Here is a 16847-nt window from a genome sequence, read left to right on the forward strand (position 1 = left end):
ATTGGGCTCTGGGCTTTTTTTTTTTTGGTTGGGGAAAGTTTTGATGACAGCTTCTGGTCTTGATTTAATTTTGGTATGTGGTACCTATCCAGAAAATTGTACATTTCTTTTATATTTCCCAATTTTGTGGAGTACAGGTTTTTAAAGCTGAGAAAGAAATCAGAGAAACATCACTTTCACAATAGCCACAAATAACATAAAATATCTTGGGGTAACACTAACTAAACCGGTGAAAGACCTGTTCGACAAGAACTTTAAATCTTTGAAGAAATAAATTGAAGAAGATATCAGAAAATAGAAAGATCTCTCATGCTCGTGGATAGGTGGGAGCAACATAATAAAAATGGCAATCCTACCAAAAGCAATCTACAAATTCGATGCAATCATCATCAAAATCCCAACACTATTCTTTACAAACTGCAAAAGACCAATATTAAACTTCATATGGAAAACAAAAAACCAAGAATAGCCAAAACAATCCTACATAATAGAGGAACTTTTGGAGGCATCACCATCCCTGACATCAAGTTCTCTTATAGAGCAAACAGCTTGGTATTGGCATAAAAACAGACAGGTTGACCAATGAAGACCCAGGTATTGATGCACGCACCTATGAACACTTGATTTTTTTTTTTACAAAGAAGCTAAAATTATACACTAGGAAAAAAAAGCATCTTCAACAAATGGTGCTGGCATAACTGGATGTCATCATGTAGGAGAATGCAAATAGATCCATACCTATCCCCCTGCACAAAACTCAAGTCCAAATGGGTTAAAGACCTCAATATAAATCCAAACACACTGACCTTGATAGAAGAGAAAGTGGGAAGTAGCCTTCAATGTATGGGAACAGAAGACCACTTCCTAAATACAACCCAGTAGCACAGACACTGAGAGCAACAATAAATAAATGGGACCTCCTGAAACTGAAAATCTTCTATAAAGCAAAGGACACTGTCAATAAGACAAAAGGGCAGCCTACTAAATGGGAAAAAAATCTTCACCAACCCCACATCAGACAAAGGACTGATCTCCAAAAATATAAAGAACTCAAGAAATTAGACACCAATATATCAAATAACCCAATTAAAAATGGGGTATAGAACTAAACAGAGAATTCTCAACAGAAGGATCTCAAATGGCTGAAAGACATTAAGGAAATGTTCAAATGTTGACTCCCCATGGGAAGCCTTACTCTCTCTGAGGAGTGGATGGTGAATGGGATTGGGGTGGGAAGATGGAAGGTGGAGGGAACAGGAGGAGGGGAAGGAGTGGGAAATGGATTTGGCATGTAAAAGGAGAAAAGATAGTTTTTTAAAAAAAATTAATTGAAATGAAAAAATAATTAACACTGTCTAGCCCTCCATTTTGGTTAGAAATCTGTCTACATGGAGTCTAGAGTCTGATCTGCCATGCTGACCACATTTTGCCTTCTTATCCATTTCAATTTCTAAAATCAATAGTTGAGACCAAAGATCTTATTTTAATATCCTATAGCATAGAAATATTATTAATAATTAAATAATATGCATGGACTGCTCTGTACAAGACAACTTGGGAAAATTGAAAACATTCTACATTTTTAATCAGAAAAAGCCACATTATAACAAGTGGTAGGTCTGAGATTCATCCCCATGGGATCCAGTCCCCCTCCACCCTCACCTTCATTCATGCTGCATGTACTAGGAATCTGTGTCTTCCAGTTTATCAAGCGAGTTGAGTTTCATTTTGTTTTGAATTGGGATTTCAGAAAATCAGGTTTTCCTACAGAAGATGCTACTAATCCAACGTCAAGTTTGGATTGTAACCCCACTATGATGACATTTGGAGGTTCAGCCATAGAGAATCCTCATGAGTGTGAGGATTATAATAAGAGAGCAAAGGAAGAACATTATTCTCCCTGCCACGTGAGGGCACGATGAGAAGGCAGCCATCTATCAATCAGGAGCTGGGCCTCCATCCAGTACCAGATCTATCAGTGCCTTTTTGGAATCCAGCCTCAACTGTGAAAGTATCTAACAAACAGTGTTTGTTGTTGAGGTTGTTCAGTCTTTGGCATTCTGTCCTAGCATCCTGCAGGGAAGAAAAAAGTTTGGCATAATTCAAAGGCAAAGCACCACCAGCACCTGGTGCTTGGAGATGTAAGGTCCAGCAGAAGAATTGAAAGATGAGAGACACCACAACCATAATGTCAGGCACATGGCAAGTACCCCACAAATGCCCCATGCCTTCTTTTTCACATCCTTAAATGGTTTGATGAGATTGAGGGATTCTGCCAAAGCTCAAACACTGATGACCCAGTCCTTGAGGGTCTTTCATTTTAGCATTCTGATTTGTGGTGCAGCAATTCTGGGAATAGCTCGTGTCATCAAAGTTCTTGAATGTCAGCTTCTAGACCCCCAGAAGAAGACTCTCACAGACATGGGATAACACGGATGGACCAGGCATTGCCTCACTAAATAGCATATCCAGGCAAGCTACATCTCTGGCCAACCAAGGCCAAAAGACATCTGGTACAGATGCCCTGGACCCTTACCTGAAACAGCTCAAACACAGCAAGAAGGTCCCCTCCAGAGAGGTTCCCACAGAAGATGGGGTGATAACACAGCTTGGGGGGTTCATAGTCCTGGTCAGCTAGTGTCACAACTGGAGCAGCCACCGTGGCACCCAAATATTCTGGCTTCCCCTAGAGAGGAAAAGAGTTTTTAATTGGCATCTACTTAGTTCTGACCAGCAGCATCAGCAAAAGTTGACAGCATCAGTTTTCCCCTCTTGTCTTCTACCAAGAACCTCCTCCCCAGTCCCATCCATGGCTTGGGGGATAAAGGGTACTCTCAGGCTCCCAGTGAAATGCTCACTGCTCCAAGACTCCTTCTATGGAGAGCTTAATTAAAGTAACCAACCATGATAGACTGGAAGGAAAGAGGAAAATGTAAGATAACCACAGACGTTCTACATTTCTACTGTGGACAGGATCGTGAGCTTTGGACATAAGTAAACCTGAGTCTGTGGTCTCTAATCTGCCTCTTCCTAGCTTTGTGACCTAAGCCAAGCACTCAACCTTTCTGAGGTTCATAAATAAAACACTGATCTCTGTCTATGACTTTGTAAGAAGTAATGTAATCTTATATATCATTCGTATCATGTGCCCAATCCATAGTAATGGACTATTGATGCTGATGGTCATGGTGATGACTGAGGCCAGGATGTTTAAGTGAGGGCAGTAAAAAGGAGAAAGTACCTGTGTAAGTATCTACATGTATGGGATTCAAGTTCCTTTAAGAATTAATTGACAGCACCTGCCTCTTCCCCAAACCAGCTCTCAGGCCCATGCTCCTCTGGGAGAGGCAGGAGCTATAGAAGCTACTCTATTTTGCTCTTTAGCTCTGGAATCATGAGAATATATGTTTCATATGGGTAGAACTCCCTGCTTTCTTCACATTGTCTCCTCAAGCCTGGGAACCCACTGAGTCTGCTGGGTGACAGCTGGTAGACATGATCTGCTTAGTCCCAGAACAGTGCCCAACTTCTATTTTGTTTTAGGTCAGGTTTCAGCAGCCATGCTACATTCCTGTCTTTGGATTCGCAAGCCAGAACTTGCACTGCCTCCAGGGAAGGAGCTGGAAATAAGGCTTTGGCTCAGCCACACTTGAAAACAAACATAACTGCCATCCATTGGGAGAAGGGATGGAGTTAGGACATCTTGGTATAAAATGAGTGTTCTGCTCAACAGTTAGTTTGCTTATCATTCTTAAAAGGTATGGTTAACTCAAAGGAGCCCTGGAAATGTTAGCGTGAGCATAAACCCAAGCGAACAATTTGCCAAATGTAAAAACACTTCTTATAGTGCCAGTCAATACTCATGGACCCCAAGCTCCTGGAGAATGAGAGAAAGTTCTAGACTGGAAACATGGGCCAGAAGAGTTTAAGTCTAATAATCTGATTGCCATATTTTAGGTTCACTCTAGCTGCAGCCTGGGGCCATGAACACAGTATTATGCATGTCTCCACATACTTCTCCAGGAGAAAAGCACAAACTGTCCGTGCTGTCTTTCTTTCCAACACAACCCTTTTCCCTTTATATTTGAAAGCATTAGCTTGATTTTTTTTTTTCTGTGAAGGATAGGGCATCTTAACTGGGGATCTGGGACTGAAATGGAGAGTAATGGGGTAGCAGTGTAGCAGTAATAGTGTAACAGTGTAGCGGTAATAGGGTACCAGTGTAGCAGTAATAGGGAAACAGTGTAGCGGTAATAGGGAAACAGTGTAGCGGTAATAGGGAAACAGTGTAGCAGTAATAGGGAAGCAGTGTGGTGGTAATAGGGAAACAATGTAGCGGTAACAGGGTAGCAGTACAACAACTAGCAAGCTAGGGTAGCAGAAAACTCTGAAGATGTTGGATTCCTTTTCAAACAGAAAACAGACAGCTAAGATGGGACGAGTATTCCAAGGCAGAAGAGTGGAAGCGTATTTACTTTGTGGGTAAAATCTGCACTGCATTCTCAACAGGGAAATTAAACACATTCAGCCCCAATTTCCAGCAGCAATGAAGGGGTAGAGGGAGGGGAGGCCATGCTCCCAGACACCAACTGTATCCGAAAGAGTAGACCCAGGGAGTTGTACATTCAAGTCCTGACTCTGCCTCTCTCTGTGACTCTCAAGGAGATACTCAAACTTCCTAGATCTGTCCTCCTTTCTAGAGAGCAAGAAGGGCAGGATAAAACCTTCATGTTCCCCATGGTCCTTTGCGAATCTCATATCCTGTTTCCTCTCTGACCTTGGCCCCACCTCAGGGCTCTTGGGAGCACAGTAGTGAGGAGGATATGGAAAAATCTTTTCAGAACAACTTTTGTCCTTTATAGGATTGAGCTTCCTGAGGAGCCAGAGATGTCAAAGAAAAGAAATAAATCTTTGTCATTCGCTATAGACTTCTCCGCTTAGAGAAGAATGCTTGTCATAGTCACTTAAAGTCACCAGTCAGCTTTGGAGTTGCCTGAGGTTTCAGAGCACAAATGTCTTTGGAAAGGTTTGGTTCATCACCAAAGAGGGCCGTGATGAATATATTGTTGCAGGGCCAGGCAGCAGAGAGGTAAAAGAAGTGGCCCAGTTACAAGGATGAGTCATGAAGATGCCCATGTAGTTCCCTCCTGCTAGATAAGGGTAACACAGACCTGTTTGCAAAGGGCTTGGAGAAGGTCTGTAAGCAGCAGTATTATAGGACCAGCTTGGGGGGGGGTGGTAGTTGTGGGGTGGTTTTAGAAAGAATCACATCCCTATAGAAGTGAGCATTGACTGAATTTTGCTAATTTGATGCACTTTTGATTATAACGTAAAGTGGATTCTAAACAACAAACTGTAAACAAAACAACACGTTTCTGTATATCATATCATGCTATGGTGAAAGACACCGCTGGGTCCTGACCGCTCAGTGTCAGGACTTCACTGACCTTCAAGTCAGTTCACGCAGTAGAGCATTCGGAAGAAGGGGCAGCTGGTGTTGCCTGGTGACACTTACCACCGCATCACTGTCATAGAGTTCCACCACCACTAGGGGTGGGGACTCCGCCAGCTCCCTCTCCTCGCCATGCAAAACCAACTCATTGAAGAGCAGCATCTGGTTCCAGGTAGGAGAGAGGGTCTGGGAAATGACCTGGAAGGAAAGAACACGGGAACCGTTTAGCTGAATTGTTCAACAGAAACCTGGAGAACAAGGAGGACCCATGGTGACTGTTTATTAAATACTAGGGGGTACACATTTACAGTCTCTGGAAGACTTTGTGTTGATAATGTTTTAATAGTGGAGTACTGATTAATGTCCTACTTGCATAAATATCAATTTACCATGGTGCTATGATGACATCAGGTGCCCTTTATTGAGTGATGACTGTACCCATCATACAGACGGAGAAACTAAAAATCAAGGAAGGATGATTGCTTGAAGAATTGGTCCAGAACCATCAGGGTCTCATTAGAATTGGCTCATAGCTTCCTTCCCAGGAGGCTCAAGAAGAACCTTCAGAAGGGAGAGTGTTATTTAAATTTGAATTCCCTTCTCTGTTTATTTGGGCATTTGGAGAGAGGCCAGTTTCACGGACAAAAGGCTGAGTTGTCTGCAGGGTAGGGGATCCCACATCTGGGCAGACACTGCCCCACCAGTGTGTGGAGCCTGTGCTGAATGAGTCCATGATCACAGCTCTCTTCCAAGCTGTGCATTCTAACGGGTTTTGTAAGTGAGTGTGTTCAGCGGCTGCTGGATCCTGGGGGAAATTTCCACAGCACCTCAGAGCTGTAACTTGCCTGCCACTCTCAATTCCAGGAGGGCTGGAAGGAAGAACTGGCCTGCACTAACCCTCAGGCTCCCATAAAACCACCTGCTCAGTCACACATCCAGCCAGCTCCAGCTACACTGTTTTCACGGTGGTTCCGGAAGAAAAGCTTTATTGCTCTTTATGTAAGCTGTAAAAGTATCATGTGCCTGCAGTCTGCCTCCCTTCTTGAGTTTTTATTTTAGACTATTTCATGTCTCACATATAATGAGGCTTTAAAACGCTTCTGAAAAGTCTGACTTTTCTGATATAAAAAGGCCAAGGCTCAGCCGACCGATAAACAGGTGTGACCCTGTTGCAACGCAAAGTTGTAATGCTTTGTGTTGCTTTGGAAGAGACAGGCGAGCCCTCTGCAGCGTGCACCTGACTGACAGTGTAATGTCAAAGCTGTCAATCATCTTCACAGCGTCTTCCCGACAGGAGTGTTTATCACTTCCTCCCCACGTGGCTGGAAAGGCTGAATAAGACCCCAGAGGCCAGCATTCATCCTTCATTCATTCATGACGTGCCTACCGTGTGCTAGGCTGCATCTTCTGCAGAGTGGAAGCTTTGTGGCCATTTTCATGGACGGAGGAGGGGGCATTCACCTGTCCTCCACGTTGCTGCCGTGTGTAAAATGTCACCTGATCACTGTAGAGCGCTACTAAATGACTCGCCCAAATAAGAGTCTCCCTTGTCTTTGCTCAACTACCCACGATTAGCCTTGTTTCTTAAGGGCTTCCTTAAGAGACCATGCACTGAACTGAGTTTAAGGCATCTTTTGCAAGTTCAGGATAAGACTTAGCACTGAAAACAGTTATTCAGGTGTCCTGGACAAAATATAGCAGAAGGAGCAAAAACTCTAAATGCAATCCGGGCTTAATCCACTACCTGGGACCAGCTTGCCTAGATGACTTAACTTCTCCAAGCCTGAGTTTCCCTTCTTTGAATGGACCAACACCCATCTTGTGTGAGGTAAGAAATAGTCACTGCCTGGCATACAGTAGGTGCTCAGTAAATGCTTGCTACCCTTTTTATATGTACTCCATCTCAGTCCAGATTTGCTTATGAGTGAGCAAACATTTAGGACTGGGAAGTGGCTCAGGAATAGAGTACCTGTCTAGCATTTGTCAAGTTTGGGGAGTCCAATTCCTTGTAACACACACACACACTCCCCTAAATACCTACTCGATGACAGCCTTGGTACACTGGCTGATCTTGCCTAACCATCCACATCTTCAGGAATATACCTTGGTCTCATTGTTGGTAACCTTAGGCTTAGCAATCTCTACCATCTAAGATGCCCTACTCTCCTTCTCTGCCTATTAGGTCCCCTCACACACATCTGGCTCCTCTCCTCATGAGCTCTCAAACCCTTTCTCTGTAGATTTCTCCCCTTTCCTTTATCCTTCAACTCCTATTTCTCCACAGTGTCTGCAATGACTGGACATCCCAGACCGTCAGGTCACTTTGTCAGGGACCGATGTGCAGGCTGCCCTTTAGGGGCTGGCTCTTCTACACGCCAGGTGTGCTCAGACCTCCAGGGAACCAGTGCCAGCCCACACAGGTGCTATCTCTGAATACCAGGCTCAGCTGGGCTTGCAGGGCCTTAGATTCAGCTTTCCCCAGTAGAAGTATGGAGGAGGCCTGCCAGTCATAGGCCAGGTCATCCCATGTAACCCAACACACAGACAGGAGAAGGAAACCTGGAGCTTTGTAACCAAAACCAAGACAGAATGGCTGGGCAAAGGTGACCTCGGAATTGGACAGACCTGGGTCTCCCTCTTAACCCACCGTCTCCAAGCTGCACAATCCATGACTCTTACTCCTTTATCTCCAAGATGGGGACAGAAGAGCATGTGTCCCCAAGTTACAGTGATGCTGGTAAACAATGTACACAAAGTACTTACTGTTGTGTCTGGCACATGAGAGTCTTAAATAAGTGGCAGCAGTTATTATTAGCAAACACTGGGCCCTTGATTCAAAATTAGAGGCAGATCCAGGGTTCAGCAGAACCTATTTTCCCTTTCAGATGATTATTTGATAAACAAAGTCCATCTGTGCCTTCGAGATATGAATCTAAATTAAACCAGTGTGCTGTACGGAGATGAAAGCCAGCAGGATTGTTATGTGGTTGACGAGAGAGCTCAGACTCCCCCAGGGTCACTTCAGAGGGCCCGGGATTGCATGGTTGAGGTGAGTGGATGGCCCTTGGGTCTACCTTCTGAGACTGCTCTTGTTTGGGGATGGCAGTTGCAATAGCAGCCATCATGAACAGTCGAGCAGAAGCTGTTTTAAGCAGTTGGCATTTCATTTCCTCTCCTTTATGAGGGAGATGTATATGTTATTATCATGCCTACCACAGAAGAAGAAACTGACGCCTAAAGGGAATTCTGCTTAATGTCATATGTCTAGTAAATATGAGATATTGGATTAGGATGGGGGCAACAGAACTCTACAGTTGTGTGTGTGTGTATGTTTACATGGGATGCTCATGTGTACATGTGTATGTACACATATGCAGAGACCAGAAGGTGAACTCTGGTTTCATTCCTCAGAAGCCATTTGTCTTGGTTTTTTTTTTTTTTTTTTTTTTTTTTTTTTTTTNTTTTTTTTTTTTTTTTTTTTTTTTTTTTTTAGACAAGGACTCTCACTGACCTAGGGCTTGGCTGGCTAGCCAATGGGTCCCAAACATCTGCCCATCTCCATTCAGCTCCCCAGTGCTACACCACCACACTTGGATTTTTTTTCACTGAAATTCTAGCAATGAACTTAGATCCTCATGTTTGCCTGGCAAGCGCTGTATGGGCAGCGCTCCCTCCTGGCCCCTGTCCAGGACCTATGTGCACAATCATTGCTGTGCATGTCCTTATGTGCATAATCATTGCTGTGCACGTCTTTATGTGCACAATCAATCACTGCTGTGCACATTCTCTCCAAAACCAGCACAGAGGGTAGTCCTCTGCCTTCTTGTTTCCATTGGACAAGAGATAAGAATGGAGACACCTTCCTTCCATGGTGTCTGAGACTACCTCAGAGACAGAATGAACCATCTCTCCAAGTGATTCCTGGAGGCCTTTGCACAACCACACACACAGGACTTGGCACAGTACAGCAGCCTGTCTGCCTGGAGGACCACATCTACGCCTGCATCATCCATCAAGCAGGAGGAGGACCCACCCCACCCATTTTCTCCTAGAGTCCCTGCAGAACCAGTACTCAACGGGCACTGGCTAAATGGATGTGATGTTGTTTCCCACCATGCTCTCGGTCTATGTGTGATAAATCAAAATAGAGTCGAATCCATCAGCCGGGCCATAGGGTTTGTCTTGGGGAAAATGCGTGCCCTCTTGGCATCAGCCCTGTAATGGCGGCCGTTCATCAGTTGTTGATGTACTTAACTTTTCCCTTCTTCAGGACAGCTGTGTTAGAGTGACAGAACTGGGACCTACTGAGCTCTTTGGAGAAACACAGTTGCTGAGTAGACGAGCCAGAAGGTGACCTTATGTCCCTGTTTCCTCCCTCTCTGAGATGGCCAGTTCTGTACGATCTTACCCTTCCCCGGCTGACAGTAGGAGAATGAGCAAGGCTTTGGTGGGCGCGACCTAGTGTAAGATACCCTCCTGCAGGACTCGTGCTGACGAGGAACCCTTTTCCAACCTTCCGCTTGATGTGTGAGACGGGAAGGAAGCAGAGGAAGCCACCATCTGCCCACCTCCTGTGACACCGCGCCTGTCACCAAGTGGTGTTCTCCAGGGGAAAGGGGTTGAAGCAAAGCTTTGGAACAGCACCCTCACCGCTGAGTGCAAAGGTGAGAACTTCCTGATCAGAAAGCTAGAGCCTCCCCCGACCCACCTCAAGCAGATCCCCTGAGGTAATGACAGACTAAGTCTCAGGAGGGCTGCCTATGCTGGCTTCTCCTTTCTCATTCCCTCGCTACTTTCTGTGCCTGGCACTCCTGCAGGTGCCCAGGGACATGATGGGCTCCTCTTCTTATTCTTCTTTTCTGCCCTGCCTTAGCTTTAAGACTTGTCCGTCTGCTTTAGGACAGTAGCTCAAGGGGAAAAAATAGACCTTCTGTGCCCATCTTTCCTGCCCCACACTGGATTCTGAGTCTGGAAGACTGCATACTGGGAGATGCCACGGGCGGGGAGAGCCTCATCTTCCTTTCCTTGGCTGTGCTGTGTATCTGGGCTGTGCATCGGCCTCAGCAGCAGGAGGGGAGGCTGGCGGCTCTCTGGTTACCTTTGTGGTCTGGCACTGGGACAGGAATGTGACTTTAGCAAAGGGATCTGAGAGTCCATTGCTGTCAGCCGCGATGAGGCCCCGGGCTTGGTACATGTGTGCTCTCAACTGGAAGACGTGCTGGGCTGTGGAGAATCACGAAAGGGAAAACATGAATAGGCGTTTAGGAGTAGGATGTGTGGATGTGTGTCTGCAGGAGGCAGGTGACCGTACAACCGCAGAGAGACAACAGTGGCAGGAGCCCTGCCCTCCTCCATGACCAGGTGGAGAGGGACTGGAGCAGAGTCCCTTAGAAGAGCGCATGCCTCCGAGGTTTTGCCACACTGCGTTTCTTAACCATCATCACAACCATGTGAAATATGTAATTGTAGCCCCACTAATAGATGAGTAAAATAACCCTAAATGAACAATGTTCTTTCCCAAGTGTGCAGACATCAGTTGTTTCTTCTGCCTAACTCCAAAATCCACTCTCCCACCTAAAATGCCATATTTAGCAGGCTTGAATGAGCAGCATAAATCCCTAGGAATCTCTTGTTCTCTCTGTGTGTGTGTGTGTGTGTGTGTGTGTGTGTGTGTGTGTGTGTCCACGTGAGCTTATGTGGGCACAGGCATGCACAGGCTCATACACAGGTACAGAAGGCTGCTTTATCAATAGCTTTTACTTCAGTAAACTCAATAGACGTACTGAGTTATCTATCCACCTGTTCTACATTACTAGCCAATGGCATTTTGTGTGCCAACTACTTAGAGTCTTGGTATCAGACTCTAAGACACAATGGATTGTGTCAGGACTAAGACAGTCCTTGCCTTTGGAAGCTCCCTAGAGAAGGCAGAAGATAAGATGAGAACCCAGACCACAGTGATGCGAGGGTGTGACCAAAGGCCCTGGAAGACAGTGAGAAGGAGAGAGCACGTGTTGCCTAGGAGGGAACACAAAGGGGCAGGTAGGTTGGAGGAGGTCAGCATTCAGTGGAGGACAGTGCAGCTGTCTGAGTCTTTGGTTTGTGGGTCCTCACCACCACTGGCTCTCCCAACTCACTTCTTTATCTTCATAATACCTTATTCCCTCTTGCCTTCTTACCCCCCCCCCCCAATTTCCACATCTCTGAAAGGCACTGTATTAGTATAATCCAGGTCTTTGTGTTGACATGGGGACTTCTCTGTAGGAAGCCTTGTGTACTCATTGAAATAGTTCAGCTTACTTAAACGAAGGGCAGAAATGCCCTGTGAACATTCAGTTCACTCCAGCAACTTCTAGGCATAAGTCACGCACGTTCACACAGGAACTGTAAAATGGAGGCTGACCAGAACTCCTCACGTGGCTCTTACAGGAGGCTGAGGGCTTAGGACGGTGCCTGGCACTGGGGAGTGGTGTGTAGATGCTGGTGTGCTGTTCCTATTGGTTGCGCCAATGCTGGCAGCAACCTGGGTATCACCACGGCAGGTATGGACAGGAGAAATGCGTGTGGAAGTAACGGCCACAGACAGTGGTAGTCATGTGACCTCAGACCTTGGAGATGAATGGATGGGAGAAACAGCAGGCAGCTTTTAAGCATTTAAAAATAACATGTTAGAAGTGTAACTAGCAAAACAGCAGGATCTCGAGAATCTAGTCCACTGTGGGAAGGGAAAAGGCAAAGTAACACAAAACATAGCAAGTTGGTCCTGAGAAATAAGAGGACGTGCACACAAGAGAACAGTTCATAGACACGTTCAAACACAAAGGAGCTGATTCTAGGGGTGGTGGCTCTGTCTTCTGAGCAGAGCCCCTCAGGATGGTAGCGTCTGTTAGGCAGAGATGCAAGCATCAAGTGGCTGTAACAAGGATATAGGATCAGTCCATTAAAAAAAAAAAAAACAGTAACAGCAGGTCATTTGGAAGCAAAAGTCTTGGCTACTTTGTGTGGAAGTAAGGGTCATAAACAGAGATAGTCATGTGACCTCAGACCTTGGAGATGCGCATGAAGTATTGGAAAATGCAGTAGGCCATGTGGGACTTCTGAAGAGGTAGGGGTGTGTGTGTGTGTGTGTGTGTGTGTGTGTGTGTGTGTGTGTACAGGAACAGTTGTTAACAGAGATCAGGAGAATAAAAATCTAGATCAAGCTATCAAAGGACAGAAGAGATGTAAAGAGGATGTCTCTAAGGAGACATCAGCATGCCCTGGAGGTGAAAGTTTGAAAGGCCAGAGCACCTCACACTGGTGGAGGGATTAAAATGAGGACTGGGGAAGACGTTGCTGCCCTGTGCAGATGGTAGAGAACTTGGCTCTAACAGACAGGCTGTGGTGGGACAGGGAAGGCAGGATGTCAAAGGTAATTCCTTAGGTGGCTGTTAGGAAACCTGAACATTTCTGTCTCTCTCCCCTGTGCCACTGTCTGGCTTTCATGAGGACCAGCATGAAGCCTAAACACGTAGCAACCTTCTCAATCCGCATTCTAATCCTGCAGGCAATTAGGAAACTTGTTCCAATTAAGTCTGTGTTCGTTCTTACAGTGCAAGGCTCTGCAAACTCTGAGCACGTCAGCGGAACGAGAGAAGTGTTTCTTTGGGGACTCAGTTCTTAAGCCCTTCCTGTCTCCATAGACACCAATTAACTCTAATGTTGACAGGCTGGGCTCTGCCAACAGAGAGTCCCTTAAAATGACAGCAGTAAACAAAGCAGGGAACAGCAGATGTCACAGGGACAGACACAGTGACAGCAGTCAGCTGGGAGACAGCCATGTGTTACTGCACATCCGAGTTCAGCAGTTTTCTCAGGAAGACTTGGGAAGGTCCTGTCCTGGAGAGAATGCCCACCAGTGCCCTTGAGATGACTAACCCTGAGATTTTTTTTAACAGCTCTTCCAATAGGTGGCACATTGCACAACCAACTCTAGGCGATGCCATTTACTTGGCCTACATTTCGGGTTTCTTTATGAACCTTGACTCTTCCCACTTCTGATCCTTGGAGTAATCTAACCAGATTCCTCATGCTGTAGGGGTCAATGTCCTGTCCCCTGTGGTTCTTAAGGCCACATCTGGATGCCCTACTTGAAGCTGGGGTCACCTCTTCTCGTCTCTACACCCCCCCCACCAGGTTTTCCACCAGGCCTTCCATATATAGATGCAAGGTAATTATTTGCTGAGTGGCTATCCTCTGGAGCATAAAATTCACCAGTTGGTATGGAAGGCGGCCAATGTCACCAATGCCAGGGCTCAGCAGAAGGTCATTAGGTGACTCCGCGAAAACGACAGGCTGCATGGCACCTCCAGAAAGCCTCTCCTCCCCTCTGGATTATTAGTAGCTGAAACAGTGGACACATCTGGGCCTTTGGGGTCTGTAAAGATGCTTGTATCTACAGACCAGGAGATAACTTGATGTGGGTGTTATTTGCCCAAAGAGAAGAGCTCTTAATGGTTTAACAGAAGGCAGATAAGAAAGCCGTGTTTGGATATGATTTGCCCAGCGCTTCAGCGGCTGAGTGATCTTGGGCAATTTCTGGGTGTCTCAGAGATGTACACTCCCCATCTGTGAATTAAACGATCTTCCCGGGATTGAGTGAGCTCTTATGTGTAGTGTATATGACATGGTACTTGGCACTCTGTGTTACGTATTTTCCTCAAAGATAACACACTTGTGTTGACATTGAGTGCACAATCTATGAGCTGAACCACTGTACACAAATTTCCAGAACGCTGTCTTCTCTGACTATGGAACCATGAGGAATACACTAGCAGTTAAGGTCAACTGACGCCAAAGGATGTCACGTGACAGAGGAGGCATGGTGTGCCTCTACTCCAGTGTGCACAGCTTTGGCTCGACTCAAAACCCAAGTTCAGTAGAACAGAAGGAAAACTGCAGCCTGCTCGGTCTGGATTCAACAGCTGGAAAAGCCCAAAAGTCAGTGATTTGAAAACAGAGCAGAATGTGAAAGTACATTAACATATACTTTAATATTAAAAGTATATTAATATTAATAATATAATTGAAATGTGTGTTGAAATGTGAATTTAACGATACTGGCAAAAATAACTCTATGGATTAAATATGTTTATAAAATACACAGCGTTTCTATAAAGAAGCAGCCAAGCCAGGAGCTGGGCTAGAGAAACATAAGGACCTCACCCATACCAGTTTGCACTGGGACACTGTAAGGTATGAGGTTCAGACCTCAATGCTGTGCAAAAAGGAAAACAAACTGCCTTGCTTTTGTGAGTCACATCAGGACAAGAACTTTCTGCTCCAGCCCAAACTCCTTTGAATGAAGTCCATCTACGAAGAGAATCCACGCTTCTCTCGGTCTACTCACAGAAATGCATAGAATTTATTCCAGGTGTAATACTTCTAAATGTGACCTCGCTTTACATTAAGGAGGGGAGGACACCAGGAATTGTACTAAAGAAGGCAGAAAGTAAGGGAGAACACTTGGCAATTGTACAAAAGAAGCCAGTGGAGTTGGTCCCAACTAAAGCACCACACACGCATGAATGCTGTCCCTACCACTGTTCACACAGAAGCCCGTTAAGATGGTTCCTGCCCCCTTTGCCCTGTGAGCACTGTACCTTGGTATAGCAGGGCTGACGGAGGGTGATGGGTGCCAAATGCTTTCGAGGGCATTTCTGCTTCATAGCCCGCTGGCAAATTGTCCAAAATGGCATTGGAGTATCTGGTGGAACCCAGCCACAGATATATGTCAACTTTTGCCTGGACAGTCCAGCCAGCCGGTCGTTTCCCAGGAAGCTGGGGAGAGGGGATGAGGAAGGCAGTTTTAGCACCAGAAGGCAAGCATGGGCCCTGTTTTGGGAAACAGGATCCTTCCTGGACACATACCTCAAGGTTTGTACAGAGGTCTTATCCCCAGGCTCTGTTTATATTATAAAATTTTAAAATATGGCCCCAAATGACCACAATGTACAACTCCGGAGGACGGCGCAGGGGTGGGGGCCTTAGCCTTAAACGTACCCTCTGGAAATCACTGCCAGGTTCTGGACCACTTAGGCCTAACAGGTGGGTGTGCTTATTGTCCTGTAGACTCAGATAGACTAGTGTCTGTGTCCCCTTAGTCTTTAACTGACACCCAAGACTGGAGCTAGGGATTGACGGTTCCAAATGTAGACTCTTGGCTCTGAGCCCACAGTCTGCCTCTTCACCATGCTTTTCAGTTCACCGTGTCTTCCTAGGACCCTGGCTATTGCGGTTGCAACCGGGGTTTCTATCCCTTGACTTTATTCAGGAATGCCTGTCTTCCCCTCCTAGCCCTTGTAGTCCTGCCTGTTCACCCAGGCCCTTTTGCCAGGCAGACATTTCCAGTTCCTTCATCCCCCCTCAAGCAGTGTGACTTGACACACCCTAAGTTCTCTGCTTCCTCTCTTGTGATGGCCTCAGATATAATATGCATAGGGTGTGGGGGAGGGAGTGCGTGTGTGTGTGTGTGTGTGTGTGTGTGTGTGTGGTGTTGTGATGGGAGCAGGGAGTGATGTGTGGGAGCAAATGTATGTATGTGGGGGGGGTCATATACCCCAAGACCACAAGGACACAGATGGGTTCATCCAATGTGCCTCTTCTGTTTCTTACTCAACAGGTTTGGGATCTTCCCATGCCTGCCTGCCACCACCTCTGACGGTGTTCAGGACCTCTGATAAGCAGAGCCGATGGCACTTAAGCCAAGTCTGAGCAGAGCCGATGACACTTAAGGCACAGCTACTTCTCTGGATCCTGTTGACTCTTGTAAGTGCCTCTTCACGGCGAGTTCTGGAATTGCCTCTCCGTAACTTCTCTCTTACACCGAGTTCTTTCCATGGAGGAAGTTACCACAAGTCGGAACTTGTTCTGACAACTTCCAAAGCATCCATGGAGAGGTTTTGACTCCAAGTTGAGCATGGCTGTTTGCCTTTGTAGCTTGCTCTGAAGGTTCCAGAAGCAGATCTGCCACAACTCAATCAAACAGCCATTGCAAGTGTCCCTGGGCTTCAGCCAATGGACTAGTGCCCGGGAGGGGCATCACAGGCTCTGAGACTCAGCCCAGTCCTCCAAGAGCTCAGATCTGGACACTGGCATTCACTCAAATGAAGGATGGGTAATTTTTATTATCGTTTTGATTGGATGAATAAACATCTAACAGATTAATGATATACACCTTTGGGTATGTCTGTGAGAGAGTTTACATAGGATTCAGTGGGGGGGGGTAAGACACACACTGAATGCCTGGCTTCCCCGCTGGAATCCCAGAGTGCATAAGGAGAGGAAAAGATCTGGGCCACAGCACTCATCTCTCTTCTTCCTGCCTATGGACAGACTATGACTAGACTAGCTACAT

At 46.0% G+C, this 16847-nt stretch overlaps 1 protein-coding gene across 1 annotated transcript in view; it reads right to left on the bottom strand.

The window, feature by feature from the left end:
* The window catches only part of Fer1l6 (fer-1 like family member 6), a 136820-nt gene that overhangs the window by 46213 nt on the left and 73760 nt on the right, over positions 1–16847 (bottom strand). The window contains exons 21-24 of the mRNA XM_050145363.1: positions 15094–15271; positions 10551–10675; positions 5516–5650; positions 2537–2686 (exon numbers count right to left, since the gene is read on the bottom strand). Of these exons, the coding sequence (XP_050001320.1) occupies positions 2537–2686; positions 5516–5650; positions 10551–10675; positions 15094–15271 (588 nt within the window). The remainder of the gene's footprint in view (positions 1–2536; positions 2687–5515; positions 5651–10550; positions 10676–15093; positions 15272–16847) is intronic.

This window comes from Alexandromys fortis, unplaced genomic scaffold (genome assembly GCF_014885135.2).
Source record: "Alexandromys fortis isolate MF-2015 unplaced genomic scaffold, M_Fortis_MF-2015_v1.1 scaffold_2_1_26212458, whole genome shotgun sequence".
Taxonomy (NCBI): Eukaryota; Metazoa; Chordata; class Mammalia; order Rodentia; family Cricetidae; genus Alexandromys; species Alexandromys fortis.